At 43.1% G+C, this 24,466-nt stretch overlaps 1 protein-coding gene across 8 annotated transcripts in view; it reads right to left on the bottom strand.

Annotated features, from left to right (window-relative positions):
- SPECC1 (sperm antigen with calponin homology and coiled-coil domains 1) overlaps nt 1-24,466 on the bottom strand; it is a 91,377-nt gene that overhangs the window by 55,376 nt on the left and 11,535 nt on the right. For 7 of the 8 annotated variants that reach the window (XM_064677463.1, XM_064677464.1, XM_064677466.1 and 4 more), the window contains exons 2-3: nt 14,918-15,094; nt 11,921-12,056 (exon numbers count right to left, since the gene is read on the bottom strand). In XM_064677463.1, the coding sequence (XP_064533533.1) occupies nt 11,921-12,056; nt 14,918-15,064 (283 nt within the window). In that variant the 5' untranslated portion in view covers nt 15,065-15,094. Of the gene's footprint in view, nt 1-1,013; nt 1,258-11,920; nt 12,057-14,917; nt 15,095-24,466 lie in introns of those variants that run through there. The other variant, XM_064677465.1, reaches the window with a different exon arrangement.

Below are 24,466 nucleotides of genomic sequence, written 5' to 3'. Positions count from 1 at the left end.
ATAGTGCCAGAGAGTTCTCACTACACCTCACTGCTGTTCCAGCGCTGCTGGCAGATCTATTGTGAGAGATCCCCGAGCAGCAATGCAGCCTTGTCTGCTTTCCCCAACAATACCAGAGATCAGGTATATTTGTGTTTGCTTTTAAAACAATACCTACATATCTAATCCGAAGTTATAAAAAACCCTGATCAAGCAATAACAACTTAAATGGAATTTTGTGAATGAAATTCCCATGGCAACAGCAAGAAACAGGAGTGCCAGGAAATACAACCGATTGTGGGTTTTATGTGCTTTAGAGGGTTCTGAATTCGATCAGAAACTAAGAAATAAGAAGCAGAGATCAGTGGGTCTACTGGGTTTTACCCCTCATTCAGCATTTGAGAAACAAGCAAAATAAAAAGGCAACGAAAGCAGCTCCGCGGCATCAGGAACAAATTACCAGCACAGTGCAGACATTTGGCACAAGGGGAACGAGATCTACCTGATACCAGCTCTTGGCTTTCTATGAAATCTGCTCCTGATTAACATGCAGAGCACTACACTTCTGAAAGGACAATGGTGGGAAGACCTTCCACAAAGGCATCATTTTAAATTCTAAGGCCTGGAAAATTTCAGGCCTCAGGCCACGAACAATGGGGTGAAGGCTAACGCAGCCAAGCTGCAGATCCTGACAAGTTGCGTGCACATCACTACATCAGCCTCGTAACTTTTTAGCTGCATCATGCAGGCTGTGTAAAATAATCTGTCAGCCAGCGGGGTCCCTCCCTTGCAGGCGTTCTGCTCCAAAGGATCCCTTCCAGAGAAGCTTCCCTGAGCGCCGCGCTGCGATGGCAGGTACGGGGAGCGGCAATAAAGAGCATTTACAAGGCGCAAGGCAAACAGCAGCGGTGTCCCCAGCAGGCTGGAAGCCACCGGCATTAGCTGTGACAAGAGCCCTGTGCCGGCTCAGCGGGACGCCGCGGTCCAGCCCCCGAGAACAAAACCCCGTCCCCGCGTTCGCCGCCCCTACAGACCTTGCTCGTGCTCCTCCGCTCGCCCCGGCTGGTTGCCCATCTCCGCTGGCCGCCGGGCTCCTCCCGAGCTCCTCTATGGCCCCGGCTGGGCGCTCATGCCCGGGCTCGGCGCGGACCTGCCCCTGCTCTGCGCTCCGGCCAACTCCGGCGGGCAGAGCCAGCCAGCGCCTTCCTAGTTCCTGGCGGCGGAGCCGCGCTGCGGCTCCCGCCGAGGCAGCTGTGGCTCTCCCTCCTCCCTCATTCCAATATTGCGCTCCGCGGGCCGGGCTGGGCAGGGAATGAGCCGCGGGAGCCGCGCGGGGCAGCGCCGGGGACACCCCGCGGCCGCCGCGGGAACTGCAGCGGCTCCGAGCGGGGTCGGGGGCAGCCGCGATCCGCGCCCCAGGGAGCGGGATCCGAGCTCCGCCAGGGAGCCGGGACATCGCTTGGAAGCTCGAGCCGAGCGTCCCTGCCCCGAAGCAGCCGTGGTGACTGGCCAGAGGGCTGGGTCCAGGCCGTACACTGGGATTATTTCGGAGCAAAACGCTGAAACGCAGCTGGGGGCGAAGGAAGGCAGACCCTCGGCGAAGACCTGAGCAGCCAAAGGCAGCGTTAATTTTCCCCAATTCACAACACCCGACAAGTGCTTGGAGCAAACAGACCCTGCCCACAGATGTAACTACACCGCTGAGCACAGCACTGACATGTCTGGGCAAGGGCAGCTCTCAACCGTCTCAAGAATTAGGGGACCAAGTTTCAGAAATGCTCAGCATCTTTTGAAAACACAGATATCCATGACACTGAAATGGAGATTGAACTCCTCAGAAAACCTGACCGTGATTATGAGCACAAGCCCTTGGTGACAAGTCCCATCCATCAGATCTGCTCCAATATCCTCTGGGGCTATTCCTGGGTCAGCCGAGCACCCCCAGCTGCTCTCAGCCTCCACTGGTGCTGAGAACAGTCAGCACATTGCGAGTTCACATCCATATCATGAAAGAAAACCACAATATACAGGATACACTGAATACTATTAAAACCTAATTCTCTTTATCAAAGTAAGGATGTGGTATTTTATCCCTAAAAAGCTACTATAGTTATTTCCAAATTTCCCCTCATGCTACTTCCTTTCAAGCACTAAAAAAATCCAACAACCAAACCTGACAGACACTCTAACCACAAATATGATCTACATACCCTATCTCTATCATCAGTACTTTTGTCTGTGACTGGTACTGCAAGAGCAGCTGCACAAGGCAGGCCTACCCAGAGCTTGGCCAACAGCCCATCTTCCAAAGAAATCAAGATGCTCCTCAATAATGGGAGTCCTGACATACATGGGAAACACGGATACTGAATGACTCCAGCGATCAGTTCCCATTATGTGGATAATCAACAATCATTTTAAGTCTTGGTTTCACCAGGAAGGTTAAAAATAAATTCAGAAATAATAAATGTGTCTCCTAGGCTCAAAATAGATTAATTGTGTGTGGTTTATTTTCAGGCTAGCTAGTTGTGAATCCATTGTTTCAGATAAAATACCTGGAGATCCTTCATTATGACAGAAGGAATCTTGCTAATGTTTCAGTGTAACAGGGTGAATTAGTTGTCAGTCACGGGTTTTCCATTGTTCTTCCTTTGACACTTTATGGATGAAGTGAAAAGTTTTCATACAGCTGTCTGTATTTGGATGACATTAAACAACTCCTGTCTACTTCTCTCTTATGACATGCCAAGTACAAAACGTTTTAACGAATAAGCATCTAAGTTCTATAAAAAGGGATCAGTGATAGCACATTCTTTTTCTAAGAAGTCATCTTACAACCTCTTAGGTCTTGTATCTTATTAGGATGGGCACTTGCCCTTTCCAAGGTACAACCAACCTCCAACTGCTGTTGAAATGTATTTCCCAGACAAAGACATTTTCTTCTATGACAGACTAAAGAGTGACTTCTGCTTTTCTTCAACAGGACTCACCCAAGGGGTTACATTAGCTCAGAGTGCCTGTTGGGTTGATAAATCCTGAAGCTGAGCATTTATTATTTCATCACCTGCTTTCTGTTTCTGTAACCACAAAAGGGAATAGTGTACCAGGGTCCCAGTGCAGCACGGGTGCAAGCCTGGAGTAATTATAAGATGTAATCACAGAGTCAGAGCAAACACACCTGAAATCTGAGCACTGTAGAAGAGTCAGAGCTGGGAGAACCAATCTGTTATTTTTGTCAGTGGCACGAAACTAAGTCAGAACATTCTAACACTGAGATAGGGAGAATGATGTCAGGCAAAAGACTTCTAGCCCAGGCCCACAGTGAAAGGTAAGGCATGAGTTTTAAAATACAGCTACAGCCTGAACAAAAATCATGGATAAGAGATTACTGTTTATGGAGCTTGCAGTTCAAACTGGGAGAAAAGAAAAAGGAGTAACAACAAGCATGACTTCTAGCATGGTGATTAGGTAATAAACTACAACAGACACATGGCTAAATCTTTAGGCAACTATTGGTTATCTGAACATTTTACATTACTTTCCCTTCCTCTTCAGTAAGAATGGTATAAAAATGAATTCATGAATTTCATCTCTATTAAGCAGATTAGCTGGTTTCTTCCCTGGCATGAAGTTTGACTCATCCCTTTGCACTTTGTTGAACTGCCAATAAAACCTCACAAACACTCCTCTCCTTTAGAGTGAGAAGGGGAACGAATTACTCAAGGTGTGACATACATGATTCTTTCAACTCACTACTCAAGTCACAGGACTTACTTGCCAGACATAACCTTTCTTCACATCCTAATCTCACAACACAGCAGATGAAATAATGTAACTTCTGCTCAAATTGGAATCCCTGCTCTACAGAAAAAGTGGGAAGATGCCACAGAATGATCTCAGATTTGCAGGGCCCAGGTAGCTGACAGTCCCTCCAGAAGGCTGAGATCTAAAGAAGTTACTCACACTCTACTTCTTCCATTAATGCTAAAGATTTTATGAGCACCAAGTACTTAAGTAGCAGGGAAAATAAATCTACAGAATGTGTATATCATGCACAGTAGTGGACCCCAAAGGGTAAGGAATATAACACATCTAGAGTCAAAACCCAGAGGAGGAAAAGCTTTTTTTAACCATGCTAAAACCAATTTTTTGGTGGTGAGGATACTTGGTGAGGTCATTGTTCATGGCAGAGAACTACAGCCTTCCAGGAACCCATCTGAGATGTAGCTGTCAATCCCTCCCCTCTTACTTTACAGTATTAAGATCCAATGTAAGCCAAAAGCTGCTAAAAAAAAACACAAACCAACAAACCAAACCACCAAACAGTGGGAAAAAAAATAATACAAGGAATGCCAAGCCCTCCCCTGATATGCAATACTTGTCAGACCAGGCCAGCTCTGCGTTCCTTTCCTTGCTCCCTCCCATTCTTGAAGTGCAAACCCAGTGGCTCCCTGCCAAGGCACTCGGGCTGGAGACATTCAGGCCCAGGGAATTTGTGTTAAGGATCGTTTCTCTCCAAACCAGCTGAGGGAAAGCTGATAATTAACCCAGGGCAGGTAGTCAGCACAAGGTTGTGTTGAACTTTGCTGAACAACTTCAGTAAAGAAGCCTGAAATGAAAACAAGTTGAGAGATCATAGATTTATGCTATTCCTGGACCATCCAGGCATGTTCCCCTTTCTGTTTAGGAGTCCCCAGCAAGGCTTTTGTGATCACCACAGTTTTGCTTACAGCTGTAATGGATCTTCCCTATAAATGCTGGCTTGAGCCAATTAACTGTCAACAATTTAATGAATCAAGTCATTACAGCCTTTAAGATTTAGCATTTCAGTATCCCTACCACACACTGAATCCTCTTAACTGGCTCAAGTCCCAGAGGGGTGTGCATGTGCCAGCAAAGTCATTCTCAGGGGAATATACACCAAGAAAAGGGTCTCTTTGACAGGTGGTTTTAACAAGAAGTTGCATCAGAATCTCAGAATCTGTTAATAGAGATTCAGTGCAGGAAATGTGAATTGTGCAGCAGATTAGGACAGCAAGAATACTGAAAAGGGTACATTCTGCAGTGTTGTCAGCAGAAGTTAATTCCTACTTGTTTAATAATGCAAGATGACTGCAGACAGCCTGTGAATGCCTCTCAAAAAACCTGTTATCCATAACAGGATCAGGTATCAGAAACCCTCCCAGAAAGCCTCTAAATTGCCTTGTTCTCACTCCATTCCCAGTTACCAAGGGCAAAAAGAAGCCTGAAGAACAGTCTTGTGAAGCAGCATCCATTCCCAGCCATTTCAAGATGCAGAACTATCCATGGGTTCCAGAAAGAAAGAGCAAAGCTTAGAGGAACATGAAAATTTAACGTGGCAACAAACATCACACAGGAACATTTTCAGCAAGGGCATCAGCAGCCAACAACTGTATTTCCAGGCTATCACAAGAAAAAGAATCCTTGTAAGAAAAAGTAAGAGAAACTTGACAGGTAGCTGCCATAATCTAAATCTGGAATGCCAAATTTGATCTACCTCAATTCATGAGCCTTCTCTTTAGAGGTTAGTGGATAAAGTCTTCTAACGTGGTGCTGAAACCCAGTTTGTCTACTTGACACCTGAGGAAATCACACACGGAGGAAATATTTGGCTAAGGAATGTCAGGGAGGTTAAGGTTCAGTTCATATTTGTACCAATATGTTAAACATCTTTGCAGATATTTAGAGGTGTGTGTAGATGTCAATTTGCATATCCAGCTGCACGTGGATGTAAATGCAGACACATTTCCATTGCTTTGCATGTTAAATCCCTGCAGTACTCCTTGCCAATTTGAATGACAGCCTGACAAAGCAATATTTTGAGTCTTCCTTTCCTTTTTATAGCAGTTCTGGAGCTAGACTCAATTTTTCTTTGTAAGAAAGAATAATCATGCAAGAGCTGTGTCTTGTACCTGGAAAGGATAGAAAAATGCAACTGGCTTTCCAGATGAGGTTTTAAAGCATATTTACGGTTCCTGGGAAACCCCAGATGAGCTCAGAGATTTGGTTTCCAGTGAAGCCTCGTGGAACAGAACATACCGATCTCATTAGTGTCTCTCACGCTTGGCACTATCGTTCACAAGAAAAATGAGACAGTAACGAGCCTGAATGCAAAGTGCAGCAACCTTTCACAAACCTATGGCAGCCCTTTGATGTGACAGATCACAAAAAGCAGGCGCTGTCAAAAACTGATGTATGGGAGAGTAAAAGGGCCCCAAGGTCAGAGAGCTGTCCTTCAAAAGAAATCACTTTCCTTTTTCCTGTCCTAATTGGGGTGCATTAGCATCTTATGAACTACTAAAATGTCAATTAGATATTTTCAAGGATTTTTTTCGTTTTTTAAAGAAAGCTTTTCTTAAAAAACAAATACTTTCTTGAATTTTTTGGCCACATAAAGAAGGCTTCTGGTCTAGATTAGCTTCACATGAACCTAAATTTTTACCCCACATCAGAAAGTGGCAAACACTCGCCAAGGCAGAGAAGTTGGCTGAAAGAAGGCAGTAAATTTGCTAGAGTCCACACATTATTCTAAAATAGCAAGCTCAAAATGACAATTCCATAAAACATCAGGAAGCTTTGAAACCTACAGTCTGTCACATTTTCAATTTTGCTGGGAAAGAAGTGTATCTAATGACTGACATGTGCCATAACACCACAGACCAGGGTCCCCTCTGCAATCCAGCCCAGGTGACCAAGTTTCACAAGTGACACTCATTCTTTCCCAACACTAACACCAAGTGCTGGCAGGGCCCACTCCACTTGCCCTCATTCAGTTAAAGCCTCTTTTCTGAGTATCTTCACTATCTACACAGAAAAGCTGCAAGCAACTGTTTCAGAGAAAAATCAAAAATTGTTCTTTTCATATAAACTACACGACAAGCAAACAGCGATGGGCAAATGGACTGATGGTATGTGCTCTGCCAGCACTAGGGTGGGATGGAAGATATACAGGTATCACATCCAGTCAGTGGGATATTAACTCTGACAACTGGGCAGGAATGTGGGTGACATTTCACAGAAAAACTCATCAAAACAGATGGAGCTGAACAGCTTATTGGAGCTGAACATTGTTCATCCTAAACTGTGCCACAAGAGAATGTAACATTCAGGCCCTTGTATAGCTGTCACTGATTATGCCAAATTTCTTGGTATTTTTATTTCCCTATTTAATTTACTGAGTTTATAAACAACAGCCTGTGTTGTACAGCAGCTTCATTTCTAATGCTGGCAGAGTTCCATTCTGGGATTAGCTGTAGCTTTTGTCCAGGTAACCTGCAGAGTTCAGAGCCTCAACACTAAATGCTGAGGAGATAATTGAAACTCTTAATTTCTTTGAGTTTGCCTCCTCTGTACTTCTGCACTGGCACCATCTCCAACCTTGGATGTTGATCAACTCTGCAGGAACGCACAAAGCAACACACTTTTGTTGTTTTGGCTGAAAACTCATGCCAAGTATTGAATTTCTCGTTTTGTACATAAAAATAAACGGCCATTGCTGATGGAGCAAGGGATGACACAGCAGGCCATCCCTCACAGTCCTGCTGGCATCTTGGCTTCTTCCCAGCCTCCAAAGAAATAACACATCCCACAGTCACTGTCAGAAGTTATAGCACCTGTCTCTCTGCTTTGGGCTTTTGAGAGATCCTGAGCTTGTCAGTAAAATACCCAGGACGTCTATAAATAGTAAATTAGGTGATAATAGCATTGTTTTTTGACAGGTTCCTGCTGTTTCCAAGGCAAATTCAATAAGTCTAGAGAGGTTTAGCCTTTATGTGGGAAAAAATAAATGATCTGATGAAGCAGCCTGAGAAAACAAAGTACAGCTACATATTACTTGTATTTCAAGGATAACTGATACTTCATATTGGAGCTGGCTGAGCTTGATATAAAAATCAATATATTTGTGAGAAATGGGAATACCTGAAGTATTCCCAATGCTTTTGGGTGACGTGGCCAGGCACAGCCCAGTCACACATCCTGGCTGTCCCTGCTCTCTGATGTCCAGCATCAGACTCTTTAGTTCCTGCCCAACCTGGCAGATTAGAGCTGCTGTCACTGAAACAACATCAAGGAAGCACAGGAACATGATGAAACTAGGCAGCCTTGAGGGAAGTCTTCAGAAAGTGCTTGAACTGGGAGTTTGTAGGGACTGAGTGGCAGAACTGAGAGCAAGGATTTGGAATGACTTCTAGGCTCCACTGAGAAAGTAATTTCACCTGTCTGAACCTCAAAATTTTCCATTTGCATACCACTCCTACCATGCAATGCTCTTCCTGAGAGGTATATGATCACGTAAGAAGCTTTTGAAATTCTCTGTGAAATTGCATTTTTTAAGGTTATTTGGCTTGCAAACCTCAAAGGAGCAGAATCTGAAAAGGCATTGATTTCCTACAGTCCTGAGCCTTAAAAGAGAGTCCTAGTTTCTCATGAATATATCCATTCCTCTTTTTAAACATTTTACAACCATTTATTTGCTATATGGCTTCTTAAACTGGATGGCTTTACAAGTACATGCATTAAAATCAACATTTTTCAAGATTAGTGACCTCTTCCTCCTGTTTTGCAATTTTTCCAGCTCTTTTTCATCTACCGAGACATTAAAAAAAACACCAGAGTTCTGTAAGCTTGGTTTTAACATAAACCCAAACTGCTGCTGCAGGACAGCACATAGAAAAAATAACACTTTGGATTTTGGATAAGGAAGCTGAATACAAGACATTTATTTCTCCCTGCATGTCATTTCCCATCACTTGGGATTTCGAAACTGCCAAGCAGCTACAAAGCCAAACATCAGAGTAGAGAAGTTCCAACCAGAATCAGTCTCCAGTTCCATTGGCTCAGCTCCACTTGCCAAGGATGGATACATGGGATTGGCCTCATCCCCCTTTAAAATTGCTTATGATTTACTGTGTCAGCTCCCAACGAGGCAGATGGGGGTAGTTCTGTCAACAACAGGTTGGGATGAACAACTAAACCTCCACCAAGGGCAGCATACAAACAACTCTATTTAAGCAAACAACTCTATATCCTGAGGTCAGTTATTTATTACCTGCAGCATCTGGAACATGTGCTGTTGCTCAAGGTCAACACACAAATGGTGGACAGTCACACCCAAAGAAGAAAGAAACCTAAGCTTTTTTTATTTCCATACCCTGTTGCCTTTAGTTGCTCTCACACAAGACTATAACACCAACTGAGTACCACCAGAGTGCAGCTGGAACTAATATAATGTCATTTCAGTAAAATAATCAAATCACTCACTTGAATAACAGACAAAGAAAGCCCAACCTAAGAAGCACAAACAAGGGGGAGAGATGATGCCTGCAGTCAAGACATGAAAGGCAAACACAGAACAGATGAAGGCCATCAAAGAACCCAAAGAGAGTGGTTTCAGGACAAAACTTCAAGATTTACACAGTTGGCTATGTACACAAACATCTGCATTCCCCAGCTACTGGAACATTCTCACTTGGATTAGCTCCACAGTCAGTCAGCATTGCATCTTGATCACAATCAGACTATTTGGGATGCCATTTCAATAAAAAATATAGCAGCTGAAAATGTTCTCTCCTTTTCTGCTTATGTTGCCTGGAACGTGTTGTGCTCTGTGTCATACTGATCCTTAGTTCTCCTCAGCAACAATACACTGTATTTCAGGGTGCCTATTGGTATTTTTTCCACAGTGTGACAATCTAAAAGCAGCATTCAGCTTTTTTACCTTGCTCACTAATATCAAGCACCTTTAAGTGGGCACGACAGTAACACGTCCTCAGCACACAGCTGGATTTCTAACCACCCTTTTGAACTATGAAACCACTCTAAACCCAGACATTTAAGATACAGATCTCTCCCTACACATACCTGTAATAGGGACATAACATTCTTAGCATTTATGTGCACAGTACACATAGATCCACACTTGCACTCTCTGCATTTAGCACTGATATTCCCATTCTTACTTCTACAAATGCTGATGCAAAGCAGCAATATATGAGATTAGACCCAATGATGTAATTTAAACTGGCAAAGCAGTACCCAGACATAACCTGACCTCCATAAACCATTTTATCCTTTGTATTTAAAGTAGTCATCATCATAAATCTTATCCCTCCTCCAATCCCAGTTATTATAGCTGCATGCAGAAGAGGGCTCTCTATTCCAGTGCTGATATTTTTTATCTGACAAACGTATTCCATTCTGGACTCCCTGCAGTGCTGTTTCCCTGGCTGCATTCCCAGAATCCCATGCTGCATCATCTGTACAGGTTTTCTCCCTGCTTTACTCCTCCCAAGCATCATGCCTCTTTTATTGGCTCATGAATCTCAAATTCCTTTGGATACCACTCGTCACTATTAAATTTGAGGATTTACACACGGATTAACTGCAGAACAGGATCTGGTTTTTGGTTACTGTGAAGCATTTGTGCTGTTACAAAACCCATCGTTTTCTTCCAGGGGTATATAAAGTTGTTTGGGGGTTTTTGGTTGGCGTTTTTTTGTTGTTGGTTTTGTTTTTTTTTTTTTTAACAGAAATCTCTTTCTGGTCAGTAACATTGTTCTGTCACGCAGCCAAAACCTGCAGAGGCTGTGACAAATAGGGAGGTCACGGTCAAATTTAATAAGATCTCACATTCCCTTGGAAATGCCACCAGGGAGCAGACAAAAGCAAGCGTTTGCTGAGCTCCTGGGGGAAAGCAGAGCGTTTGCACAGAAGCCCTTGGTATGCAGATGGTGTCGCTGCCTTTAGAGACAGGCTGGGGTTTGAAAGCAATGGGAACAAGCTCCCGGGGCGAAGGCTGAGGGGAGAGCGCGCCCCGCGGGAGCTCCGGAGCACAAGCTCTACACGAGGGTGCGCAGGGCTGGCTCTTTGTTCTCACGCCTGCTGCGTCCCGGGAACAGCGGGATAACCACTCCGCTCATTCAGCAGAGGGGGAAGAGAGAAGGCTATTGATAGATGGTGAAAACCCAGCAAAGCGAGCTCTCCGTGGGCTGCATTCTCGGGAGGCGCTGGGCTGTGTGTCCGTGCGCCCCGACGGGACGGGCGCGGGCCACCGGCGCCACCGCCTGGCTGCTGTGGGGGTGCCCTGACGGCTCCCGAAACCCGCAGCTTCTCCCTTTTCACTTCATTTTGCTGGCTCCTGGGGTGTGGGATGCAGGGCGCAGGGTGTGCCTGTTACAGCAGGTAAGTTATGGCTGTGCTGCCAAGGGGTGACAGGGAACGCTCCCCTGGGATCTCACTCACAGCACGTGGCACAGACTGTCCTCCAGAATCTTTGTATGTTGTCAGAGACTGAAACCGTTAATGATTTAGGCATTCTAGGACTGCCAAGGGACTTTTGCAGACTTCTGCAGAACTTTTCCATTATACCTCTGATGGCCCATCAAAGCCCACCCCCCTCGCCAATCTTGAAAGGCGGGAAAAACCCTTTTGCCAGGCCTCTCATGAAAACTCAGCACACACCAAGGAGATGTTGGAGGCTCGTGGCATGGCCTGTGACACTAACCATGGATACAGTAACTCATAACTTCTTTGGGTGTGGGGGTTTCCCTCCTTCACCCCCAAAGGATCAAGGCCACCACTTCAACTGACAGACATGGAAGCCGCAACTACCAAGTTCCATCGCTGGACCCCTCTCAGCTTTTCTTCCCTTACTTTCCCTTACCCTTATCCTGTCTTTCCTTTCTCTCCCTTATGCATTTTCCCCCCAGGGGTTATCCCTATGATAGATAATACAGATGACAACACCCAAAATGCTAACATACCTGTTAAAACAAAATTGTTAAAATAAACCCTACCTATATATGTTTTCAGACACCGATTATTCAGTGTCGTTTCACTCTAATCCACTCCAAGGGAATTATTGATAAGAACCTGGGTTACCCCCCTCCCCTTTTTCTGGGGCAGGTCGTAACACATGTACCTGTGCAGGGCTTCAGTCGACTCTCTGCAAGCTCAGAAATGGCTCCTGTTGTGATGGTCTTCTTCAGCCTCGAGACTCCAGAAGCTGCTGCTGCCCCGGGCTTGGTGAGCGTGTCCTCGCTGCTCGCCCGCTTCAGCTGCAACACAGACAGGGAGCAACCACATCAGGACCTCGAAAATCCCCATCAAGTAGTTCAAAATGCAGGGTTCCTTGGAGAAAAGGAACATTTCCATAAAGGAAACCCCATGGGAAGATTGCTTTGATAACAGTACCACGTAATTTTTGGTTTGCATTCTGGATTTCTGTGGAGTCGGTGAAGAGATAACGCTGTTCATCAGTGAAAATGGGAAACAGTGTTCAAATAGGCAAACAATTGAAAGACAAGGAGAAAATAATTTACAGGAGTAGTTTATTGGGCAGCTCTGGCTTCTCAGATCTCACTCTGAACAGCATTCATCAAAGTTCCTCACTGGTTTATGTTTAGTTGGGTACTTGGGCCTGTGCAGAGAAGTGCCAGTTATAGAGCCTGACACACTATGGCAAAGCAGCAAATAACTGGTCCTTAATCTATCTATCAAAAAAAAAAATCCTGAAGGATCTGCTGGTTCACAAAGTTTTGCCCCAAGAGTGACTTTAGATCCTCTGAAGAGACTTCTGAGCTATTCCAACAAGCAACTGCCAGTTCCTTCTGCGTTTGACAAACAGGAGTCACCAAACTTTGTGGCATCATAAACTAGGTGATATGAGCAAAGAACAGGAGGGAGACCAAGCTGAAATCTGAAAAAAAATCAATTAGCTGAGAAGCTCAGGCTTATGATAAAACACAAGAGCAAGATCTAATGCAATTCCCAGTTGGAAATCCATTATCTTACACATGACAATTGCAGCTCTTTACCTCATTGTTTACTGAAAAGTCATGAGCAAAGATGGCTGATGATCTCATGGCAGGACCTAATACTGTTTGTTCTACTGGGGACTGAAGGACTCAGTAGAAGAGAAATGGAAAAGTCTGCTCACAAGAAATGATTTTTTTCTCATTTCCTTTCATTAAGGAAATAATTCAGAGCAAAAATAAAAAATCCATTGGTTTTCAGAACGGATAAGTTGCAGAATTCTAAAGGTTAATACTGATTACTTTCATAGGCTCAGAAGAAGCCTATTTGATTTACAGGGTATTTTACAGTATTATTAAAAAAAAAAAAATCAGCAGATATCACTATAACTTACCCAGCTTTATTGTACATGAGAATACAACGGACCATTGCTGCTGTGTGGTCTTTTTTGGGAAGGGATTTCTGGTAATGCAAGTCTACTCTAAGTGCCTGCTCAAGGAACCCATGCAACACAAGCACCAGGAAGGTAAGATTCAAGGAGAAACATTGAAATTATGTTGCTTCAGCAAGTAGTAGTTTATCTCAGAACTTTTTTTATCTCAGCTGACTTTCCAGCCTCTAATTAATTTCAGGAAAAATACTTTAAGCATTTTAAGACCAAAGCTTTGGAGAGTCTCCCTAGAGCAGTACATTTTCCTATCCTTTTCAGTTTGTGGACCCCCAAGCTGTTTCCACAAATGAAAACCCACTTCCTTTGAAGCTGTCCAGTGACACCCAGGGGGTCCCTGAAGCACAGGCTGAAAACCACTGCTGGGGTTAAAAGCAAAGAGAGCACACAACAAACACTGTCCCTGTTTAAGTGGTTCCCGAATGTGAAACGCTTCAGCAAAATAAAATCTCTCAACTCCAATTCTTTCCCCCTTTCATCTCTTCCTTTGACTCAGAGCCTGTGGTTTCCTGGACCCTGTGAGCACATAAGTTTCCATAACTGAAGTGTTGATGTGCTCCAGGATACCAAACAGGGAACGTTTTGCCTCCTGGCCGAGGTTTTGTCAGCTCACTCTTAGGAGGAGAATGGAACAACCTGACTCTCTGACCTTCAGAGACTTCTGCAGTTTCTCTAAAATAATTTCTTCAATGTGTCCTCTCCTACAGCACCAACTATGGTGCCTTTTCTATTCCCTTTCCTCCAGGAAACCACTTTGATCTTGCATTTGCAGACGAATAACAGTTTGAAGGTATTAGCAGTCATTAGGAAGAAATCTCTCTACATTTAACACTAAATTGAACAAATTAATCATATCAGATTTCCTGATTAGTCTCTTCAGTAGCATTCCTTCAGAGATGTGTGCCTCAGCCACACAGCACATACTTCTGTGCTGGACAGAACCTGCCTGGAGCTCTGGACTGAAATATCCAATTGATAAGTGCATTTAGGAGTCTACACAGCAAGTTAAATAAATTAATCCTTTGCTCAAGAAACTGTGACAATTAATGCAGTTTACAGCTCCTCTCGATTAAAATACTGTACCCTGGTACATATTGTTCACTAAACTTTACTACTGGAAACAGTTTGAAGCAGGAAACCTGTGGTCTATTTTCATTACTGGTACTTTGGTCTGTATTTATCTGACCAGGTTATTTCTGTTTGCTGGCTGCAAAGGTAGAGATGCAGCAGCATTTCAGGTGTATTACTATATTTTCTTGAAAACATTACTTTACCAGAAGTATATTTGTACAGAAAGATACGATTCATAAAAAAACATCTGTTCCATTGCAAGTAATAACTTTTGTTAATATATTTTGCCTTGCAGGGAGAGGCACAGGTTTTTAGGAATTCTGGAAATTCATTAATAAATCTCTTTGAATTTCTTTACACGTGTAACCACCAGCTGAACTAAGAATTTGCCTTTTATCTTTCTCTGTCTTCAAAGTTTAGGCAATTCCCTCACACAGAGTGTAGAGATACAGTGTCCTCCCCATCACATGCAAAATACTTCCAGAAACGTGCATTAGTCTAATACACAACATAACTGTGATCTCCCTACACTTGATAAAGCAGTTGAGCCCACTCCAAGTCTCAGGGTGTATTATTCCAGGACTAAACCTAAGCTTTAACCTGGAACAGGGCTGGAATGCTTGCCCAGTCCCTGTGGGTCAGTACCTTGCTGAGCCGAGATTCAAAGGCCAGGGAAGTGGAGGACTTGGATGTCTTCATTCCTGTTGAGGTGGTGGAAAGAGATTTTCCTCTGTCAATCCCATGGCTCCCTTGCTTTGCCATTGCACTCCAAGGCCTGGCACTGCTCTTCATTTTCTTCCCAAATAACTCAGTCTACAGACCCTAAAAAAAAAAAAAAGAGTTTATATATATATTAAAAATATATATACATTCACACAAAAATATAAGTTGTCTTTCTGTTACCTGAAAGAGAGCAACTGAGATATCTGGCACCAGTTTGAAGAGCTGAAAAGGTTGTGCTAAACTTGATTCCCTCTCTTAACCACACCAAAACTCAGCCTAGAGAGTCCTTCAGAGCAGGCTGCAGCCGCTTATATTTTTCAAACCAGCTGATAACATGAAGCACCACAGAAGGAACACTGACTTTTGTTGTGACTGTCTAAGTCAGAGACTTCGATCAGGCACAGCAGAACACCTGAGAATGCTGAAGCACAATGAAAGAGTGAGAACACTGAAGTCCACAGCAATTGAAAACAACCTTGGGATAAAGAGAAAATTATTTCTTTTACTGTTATATCCAGCATCTTCAACTGAGTGAATACTCACTATTTAAAAGTCACATGAGAAGTAAGTTTCCTCAGTTAGATAGAAAATATAGAATCTGTAACTTATCAGAGTCTTCTAGAGAAGCAGCAGCTGATGTTGCCACAGTGATAAAAAGATGTTTCACAATACTAAGATTTACAAAACATGGTAAAAAATAATCAACTTCCTTGCAAACAAAGATCCAGATCCACTATTCCTCAGAGATGTGCTTATGCAAGAGAGAAATCCTGCCAGGAATCAGCAAATAGACGCAATTTCCTTTTTTTGGATATAGCTGAACACATTTAATGTGCCAGCAGGAACAACTAGCCTGTTTCTCTCAGCAGGCTGACAGCTGCCAATTAAACAGCTCCCTCAACTCCTGGAGATCTAAAGCCATAAATTTTCACCAGCTGTCGCCCAATCCAAACCACGAGTGGAATAAAAGAATTATATGGATATTTTTTTAAAGTCCCAGCAGCCTGCTGGGCTGGGAGTGGGAGGGAGGGGAGATTGCTTGATAACTCCTGCCCTCCTCCACTTCAGGATGAGCAACACTTTTCCTCATTTTCCAAAATAGACACAGGATGTAGCTGTGGATCAGTCTCGTGTAGGCAGAGGCCAACCTGCTTCTTGGCTGTTAAACAGGTAACCAGGATATCTGCACAGATCAGCCCAGTGCTCACAGGAGGAGTCCAGCTGGGCTGCTGGGGGCTTGGGCAGTGAACCCTTCCACGGAGGGGCTGGAACAGTTAATTCCTGGCTGAGTCAGCAGGAGGGCTTTGGTCACGTTTTACATCTCGTAATTTGCTTTGTGCTTCATTTCCCCTTCACAGACGAGAACACTCCTTGAAGTCCCAGGACACAAACCTGTCTGGGGCCAAGGTGTGTTTGGCAGTGACAGCCCCGTGCAGGTGCCAGCACGGCCCGTTCAGGGAGCGTTTGCTGCACAGAGGCAGAAGGGGATGTCAAGAGCTCTGCTGCTGTTTTACTGAGAACAAAGCCAGCAAGTGACATTCCCTCTATTTGTCCTTGGTGCCTCTCACAGGGGGGGCTGTCTCCTCTCTCCACAGCAATAACCTCTCAGCTCCTAAATAAAGAAATAAAAAAGTTGGTAGTTATTGCTAAGTATAGTCGTTACTCCATTAAAATTCTTAACACATCCAGCGTGGAGCCATCCCCTGATCTCATTAGAGTCTTTGGTGGTGATTATGCTGATCACTCGGCTCCTTTAAAGCCCTGGCAGATACGTAAACTATTCTACAATAGATAATAATGTTTAGTGTTCCCACAGCTCACGAGCCACCCTAGCAAACTCTGCTGCTTTACAGTATTTAAAAACCTATCATTTAATAGGCTTTTCATCTTTTTAACTGGCTTTTAACATCCACTCTATTTATATGGGTGAGCAAGCAACTACACAAGCAAATTCTCTTCCTGATTAGATCTCCAAATTATGCAGATTTTATTTTTTTTTTTCAGATCCAGTGGTTGCTCATGCATTTTGCTTTGTTATACCCTCTGGATTTCTTCATAACTATACCTCATATTTTCCTGCCTTAAGCTGTACAGATGCTTCCTTGGTATCCAAAAGAATTTAATTTTGAGTCATCCATAGCATCTTAAAGTTGCAGTGGAGTGATATGCTCATTAGAGCATGATGTTAGAAGTAGAAGAAATAGGTACTTAAAAAAAAAAAAGCAAACCACAACTCAAGAAATCCAGCCAGTAGCCTGAGGCAAACTGGCTTTTTCATGTAAAAATACCTGAATTATGTGCCATGTGGATTTAATAATATTTTACTACACCAAGCAGATGAAACTAAAATTGAGAAGAAATACCTGGATTTACTGGTGTTTATTATTAGTTTCCTATGTATTTCTGTGAGAACTGGCATTTGTAAAAGATGGAGGTAAGACTTCTCAGGTATTTGGCTAAGCTGAATTTGCCTTGTAGACAAAGATTTCCATCTCTGAAGTGGGATTCCAAGACTTTCCACAGGCCTTATACGTACTTCAAAGAATCAAGCCAGGCTGCACACATCCTAAGCTGCTTTCATTCCTAAGTAGGTGACACATATTTGAGTTATTAGAAGTACTGCTTCAGGAGTAGTACTAAATAAAACTACTTCCAAAAAAAAAAAAAAAAAGGGCAAAAAAAAGTCCTGCTGCTCTTTGATGAGAGCAGGAAACCCATTCTCAGAGTCAACATCAGCTTTCCCTCTCCTCCAAATTCAATTTATTCCTTTAGAGTAAAACACACAAAACAAAAAAGCTCCATGGAAGTGGTGAGCAGTTGGGACAACAGGAAACCCACAAGTTCAGCATTATGAAAAGGCTCCTGGCAGGTAAATAACACGGAACTGGCAACCAAAATACAACTTAGATACCCCAAATGGCTGCAGCCACTTAGCAATTGGGAAACCCAACACTGGCAAAGGGGTTTCTGTAATCCTGGTGTAGAAACAGCACACACAGGGACAGCTTATAGTAGATTACATTAAAAACATCAGATACAGCTCTTATCTACTTGTCTTAGAGTAACTCTACTGTATTTTAACTAAATATCAGCATTTCCTTCCCCAAGGGCCGCAGAGGGATTATGATTTATCTCCAGGCTACCCAGAGAGAAACTTGAAAGAGCAGCATCTTTCCACAAGGGACACAAACAAGCTGCTTCTGCAAATACAGTGCCAAAAATCACTGGGTTTACACCCATTCTGTCACAAGAGGTTTCAGATGGGACACATTCCTGTCCACTCTCACAGCAAAGGACTTGCTCCAAGCAACACCTGGACCTCTATGATTTTATTTTTCATTTCTTCACATTTCACAGGGAATTTTTCCTTAGGAAGCGAACAGAATCCTGAGATTCAAAAAGTCTTTCTCTGGCATCAGCCAGAGCAGGTCACAATCATTACCTGGCCACAATTAAATCCCTGTGGCATTCCCCACTTGGAGCTGTGCTCTGAAAACACGAGGAAGCAACTCCATGCTGAAATAAATGATGGCTCACAGCAACATGTTGCTTCAGAGCAGCAAAATCAGTTCTATTGCCACTCACTTCCAAACTGCAGAGTTTTTCTGGGGTTTTTCTAAATCTTTTACACTCAAAAGTGGTGTCTGGATAACCCCTCTCCTCTGAAACAGGTGCTGCAAATGAGATAATCAGAGGGTTTACCAAAATGTAAAGCTGGTCCTGACAGAGCTTTTTCTCTCAGTAATCCTCTGAATTCCCTGCAGCCATCAGTGTTTAAAAATTCAAGCCATGCTCTGCAGTTCATCTTTCTTACTGGTATTTTTAAAGAGTGTTTGGAATATTTTAATGTGGACTATTTTGGCAGTTGGCAGAAGTTTTACAGTTCATTTTACTTGAAATTTTACTGTTTTATTAAAGACTGGGAACCTAGACATTTCTTTATTAATCAGTCTACATGCATTTATTAATAAAAGTTTTTGGAACCAGTCTAGAATAATCCTAATTTTATGGCTAGAAAACCTGGATTAAGACTTTATCCTAACTCACAGGCAGGCAGCATCAGCAGAAACAACACCAGGTCTGTGGGATCTTTAGACTTGGCTGTCCATCAAAGGAGGAATTCACCAGTTCTGTAGAACAAACTTACAGGACACACATTCTGCTGACTATTAAAGGCTATTTTATTCTGAATAACTAAAAGGAACAGACAGGTTGATTTGAGTGATGATGAGTAATGTTATTTCACAGTCAAGAAACCTTAGGAGTTACACTATTAAATAAATAAAAATCATTAGCATATCTGCAGAAATTAAATTACATAGCAAAAGCCCTTTTGAGGGGCTAGAGATGGAAATGATGTGTAGCCCACGTCCTTTACACAGTTTGGGTTTGGTGCCCATGTCTGTGTGTGAGAACAGAACAGCCAAACTACAGCAGAGCCACGCAGCAAGCTGCCTGGGGAACATGAATGAAAGAGAGAAGTATGAAAAGCCCTCACTAAATCTGGAGAGTGATGTGCCAGATGGCAGGTTCACAGAGAGCTGGGGATGCCCAGCACTTCTGAAGAATGAGGCCAGAAGGACCAGCTTTGCAGCCAAGACCCTCAAAGGACAGGAGTCTGACTTTGGTGGGTTAAACCCCACAGTCCCCTGTGCCACTTTCCTGTAGTTCAGTTACTTTTCATTCCAGCAAAAGGTCAGACCCTTCCAGAAGCTTTATCACACTTTTTGAAATCAAAGCACGATTTTTTTTTTTTTAATGTAAAATCTGCATCATGCTTATATGATTTTCCTTCTAATCAACTTCTGCTATTTTCAGACAAACTATCAACTGGAACATAGAAATATCTAACAAGTTCAGTAAACTGTAAAGCATTTTCTGGCGGCACGTAGGAAGCTCTGTGGCAGGAGAGACAGCTGGGCTAAAATAGAATTCTTTTCTGCCTTTCACATCAATTAACTTTAAACAACAATTTTTAGGCCTGACAGATGCTTCCATATGACTCATCTTGATTTCTTAACTGATATTAGGAATCAAACCAGGGAAGCTGATAGTCCAAATACAGTCATTGGTAACTTGCAGAGAGATGGCACGGATAAAAATCCAGTTGGAAATAAGATCAGGCTAACAAATAAAAACAAACTGTTTATTCTTTTGGTCATCTTTAGCAGCTTTCCTCATACATCTGCTCCTTTCACCCCAGTGTGAAATATTTCTGTAACTATCCACCCTCCCTTTTCTCTGATTTCTATTACCTTGCTTTTAGTGTCTTTGAGGCTCTCAGTACAACCTTCCTCCGTTGCTCCTCCAAACAGAGACACTTGCTGGATTTTTGCTGGTACAAAGCTTAGTTTTCATTAAAATTAGATTAAAAAACCCACAAAAAAACCTCAAACAAACAAGCCAGACCACCTTCCTCCACCCAAACACAACTCAAACAGAGAAAAAAAAATACCCATTTCCCAAAACCTCAACTCTAAGGCTTCTCTTGCTTTTGCTGCGCAAAGAAAGGGAATAAGTCACAAACCTGACCCCAAACACAGAGCAGTTTCCTCAGGTTCTACCTCAGCAGACCTCCTTTCCAATCTCATTTGCAGCTGAATTTTCATGGTTTGCTGGGGGAGTACCAGGAGACAAGACATCACTTGGAAATTTTCATGTCCAGACAGCAGGGCAGATTCTGCTGGTTTTATGCATGCCTCAAGCTAAGGTGGTTTTAGAGGGGTTATTATTATTTTTTAACTTTTAAGAGTGAAAAAAAAAAAGGTGCTATAATAATACAGCAAAGCAGCTGTAGAATCCACGTGATTTTGCAAGGAGTGAAAAATGTTGATAAATTTTAGATACAAAACAACCACACAGAAATTAAGACACGTACATGCCCAAGGTCACCCATCTAGTCACTGGGAAAATACAAACCAAATACCAGTCCCAGGATTTGACCATCAGTGGCTCTAATACAGCTAAAGAGTCCTGTCTTCAGAATCTTCACTGTGCTAAGGCTGCCTGAAGGTTGTATCCTCACATGAAAGTTACTCTTTTGGGTTGTAGTTTGCTTTGCCTTTTTGCTTTAATTGTGCTTCTGTAGAACTCTCAAACCTCAAAAGAGCACGTTCAATGTGGCATCAGATGAGAATTGTCTTCACAGGGCACATGGCTCTACCTCTACTGTATAATGAGCTCCTGCAGAGCCAGTTCCTGTCCTTGCCCCCATGGTACCAGATGGCAACACACAGATAATGGAAACTCCTTTGGAATCTCCCAAAGACAAAGTTACTTTATCTGTGGTTAGGTTGGTAAGAGACCAGCTCACATTTTGTGGTAAGGCTTTTCTTGCTTATTTCTTCACTGTGTGTTCGATAAATCTCTAAAATTGGTATTTATTAAGTAGTATACAAGTGTACTGAAAGGTCACAAGGATGTGTAAACTCCATCAGAGATGGCCAAAGTGAGGACAGTCCCAGCTGGCCACACGTGGCAGGTTTCTGGTCCATCCCAAACTGCCAGAGGCCAGGTCAGCAACTGCAAAACCCCCTGTCTCAACACTGCTCAAAATAAAATCCTCTTCCCACAGCAACCATTAGAGTCATTGATGAATTTTCCAGACACGGAGAGCAGTGCAAAAACCTCCTGCCTGTCCTCCTCCACAGAAGTTCTCCCTGGGGTTTTGCATTTGTCAGTCTTTCACTCTTAGTTCGGTCACATGAGAAAAATGCAGAAATTTCAACAAGATCCCCATGTGTGCAAATGGACAAAGAATGGATTTAGCTGCATTGCTCTTGTCTTTGGTCCACACTACTGGTCATTTATAAGACAGGAAAATACAGATCTCTTTGCTACTTCTCTGAAACTGTCATCAGCCCAGTGACCAATGCTTGAAACCCAAGCCAAAGCTGCTCTTGGAGATGTCTGGGAACATGCTCTTCCTGTAGTTTAAATTACACTGTTTGAACACGGATTCTCAATCTCCTCCTCCTCCTCCTTCCTCACACTGATTATCTAACCACTCACCACTACACAGCTCAGAAGAGAAACTATGCCACCACCTCCTAATGACCCCTGATCTTATAAACAGGAGGATAATGAGACAAAAATCCCAAGCTATCTGTAATTTTCTACACATTAGCAACGACGTGGCAATTCTGAATCGTGTTCATCACATTCCTGATGGATGCACACAAGGAAGAACACAACTGGAAGGGCTGGGTGGCAACAGGCATTTGTAGAAAGACAGGCAGGGGCAGCACATCCTCATACTGGGAAAGGGCACATGAAAGCATCTGGTGGTGGAATGAATATACAGAGGTTCTGCAAGGAATCCCAAATTTTATCAAATCACATCAAAAGTATATCCAGGAAGTGATTCCACGCCACAGAATTTGGAGAATGCATTTTTGAGTTGTAGTACTTTGATGTGTGGCAGGCAGGGAAAATGTATCAGTTTACACAGTGCTAAAATCCACCCTTTGGAGACTGAAATCAAAGGAAAGACTCAGGAAGGCTAAAAATGATGCATTGATTCCAAACTCCCTTTTTGAAGTTACAAGCATGTTGTAAGTGTTATAAAGAATTAGGTCACTCAGGGCTTTCCCCAATATGACTCTGTCCCGAATAGATGGGTTTAATTTATGTTCAGTATATTGCAGGTTGAGAACAAAACATTTTAGAACCATTTCAAGGCAGCTATTGCTCATTAATCCAGTTTCTTTGAACTACTGTCCCAGTGAACACAGCACAAAGCAAGTGACACATATGGTCACTTCATGTTTTGCCAACCCACAAGAAGGAAGAAAAGAAGGTTTCATTTCAGATAGAGCAAGAGCTACATAATTGCTGAAGAAATTAAGAATAATTACAAGTGGTTTGCCTAATAATTACCTGTCATTACATTTTTTTTCTGTAGCAGAGAGGGTAGATCCATCTAGAAGGAAGAAAAGGAATGATGGTGTTTTTTGGAAGGGCAGAGATGCCCAGCATGTGGCTACATGATTATCCTGACTGGTACCTGCACAGACTGGCACCTTCCCTGGCCCCTCAAAGCACAAAGGGATGATATTGCAGGCAACATGTTCTCTTGGAATTCCACCTGATTCTGCCCTCAGCTTCAGCACAAGGTTATAGTCCCCCCTCAGCCATGTAATCTTCCTATGCCTTAGTTTTTCCATTTGTAAAAATGGGATAATAATTGTTCACTAAGCAGAATATTTATGAAGATACACTCACTCATTTGTCTTAGAAAGGAACCCCACAGAAAAAAAAAGTAGAAATGAGAGAAATCAACATCTGTTCCACAGCAGCAAGTGAGCAGCCTCACAGATTGCCACATGCTGGGATGTTTCCCTGGCTCCTGCTTTCCATCCATCACAATGCAGAGAAATAATTGAGATCCAGAAGCTATCCCTTGAGGAGACATTTATCTTCCATTAAAGTGCAGAACAGCTCACTTGAAGTTAATAAACTGGGAACTTCTGAGCGTTTCTATGAGTGACAGTGTGAACCCACAACAGCAAGGGCTCTTTGCAGAGATGAGGACACAACCCCAGAGCTGCAGGAGAAACCAGAGGACTTCTGCATTTTAAAAATATTCATAACGAACAGGAACAGAACAGATTTAAGAAACAGCATCAACAGTTTACAACTGTGACTCTTGGTGACCACTGGTGGGCTGAATGACCCACCTTGGTGGGCTAAATAACACAATGAAATTGGTTTAAACTGAACAAGAAAGGGAAGGGGTAGCACCTGCCTCTGTGCATGTTAGGATGGGGTATTCATGTGTTAGTTACCTGTCAAATTGTGCAAAGAACCCCATTTCAGTAAATCAAGTATCCTCTCTCTTGCTGAGGTTACAGGGGCAGAGAACACTTTATAATTTAGAAAGAGAATCATCCAAAACAGAAGGGATTAGTAGGGGACATGTAGAAGTTACACTGTGTACCAGAGAAAGGGGTAGAGAATCCCTGTTTTCAAACCAGTTCTACCAGTAGTCCTTTACTGCTACACATACAGGGCTTAATTAACATCTCTACAACTTTGCCATATTACCTGCTATATAAATGCTGTTATTATTACAATTGTTATTATGATCAAGCTTCAGTCCACAGCACAATTTTAAGGACAACTGTTAAACTGCTGTAATTGAAGGGTCCTGCTGAGAACCTGAGCAGGTCTTTGCTGTAAGAGGGTACCTGTGCTCCCCAGGGCTCCACGGACCCCCTGCAGAGGCACGAGCTGCCAAACCCTTTCACTTGGCAGCTTATTCCTTTCTGCCCTTTCCTGACTGGACTATGTGCACATGCAACACCACAGGAGAGTCTGCTCGTGCTGCTGCTTCACTTAACTGTCTGAGAACAACCGTAAATTGCCAGAGGAGAAAGCAGAAACAGGCAGAGAAACAGCTTCAACCCTTCTGTCACTAAATCTGTGTGGCTGAGCAGCAGTGAAATACAGTAGCCACCTCTCATGGAGGGA

This window comes from Pseudopipra pipra, chromosome 21, assembly GCF_036250125.1.
Source record: "Pseudopipra pipra isolate bDixPip1 chromosome 21, bDixPip1.hap1, whole genome shotgun sequence".
Taxonomy (NCBI): domain Eukaryota; kingdom Metazoa; phylum Chordata; class Aves; order Passeriformes; family Pipridae; genus Pseudopipra; species Pseudopipra pipra.
This window is presented reverse-complemented; position numbering and strand designations above follow the sequence as displayed.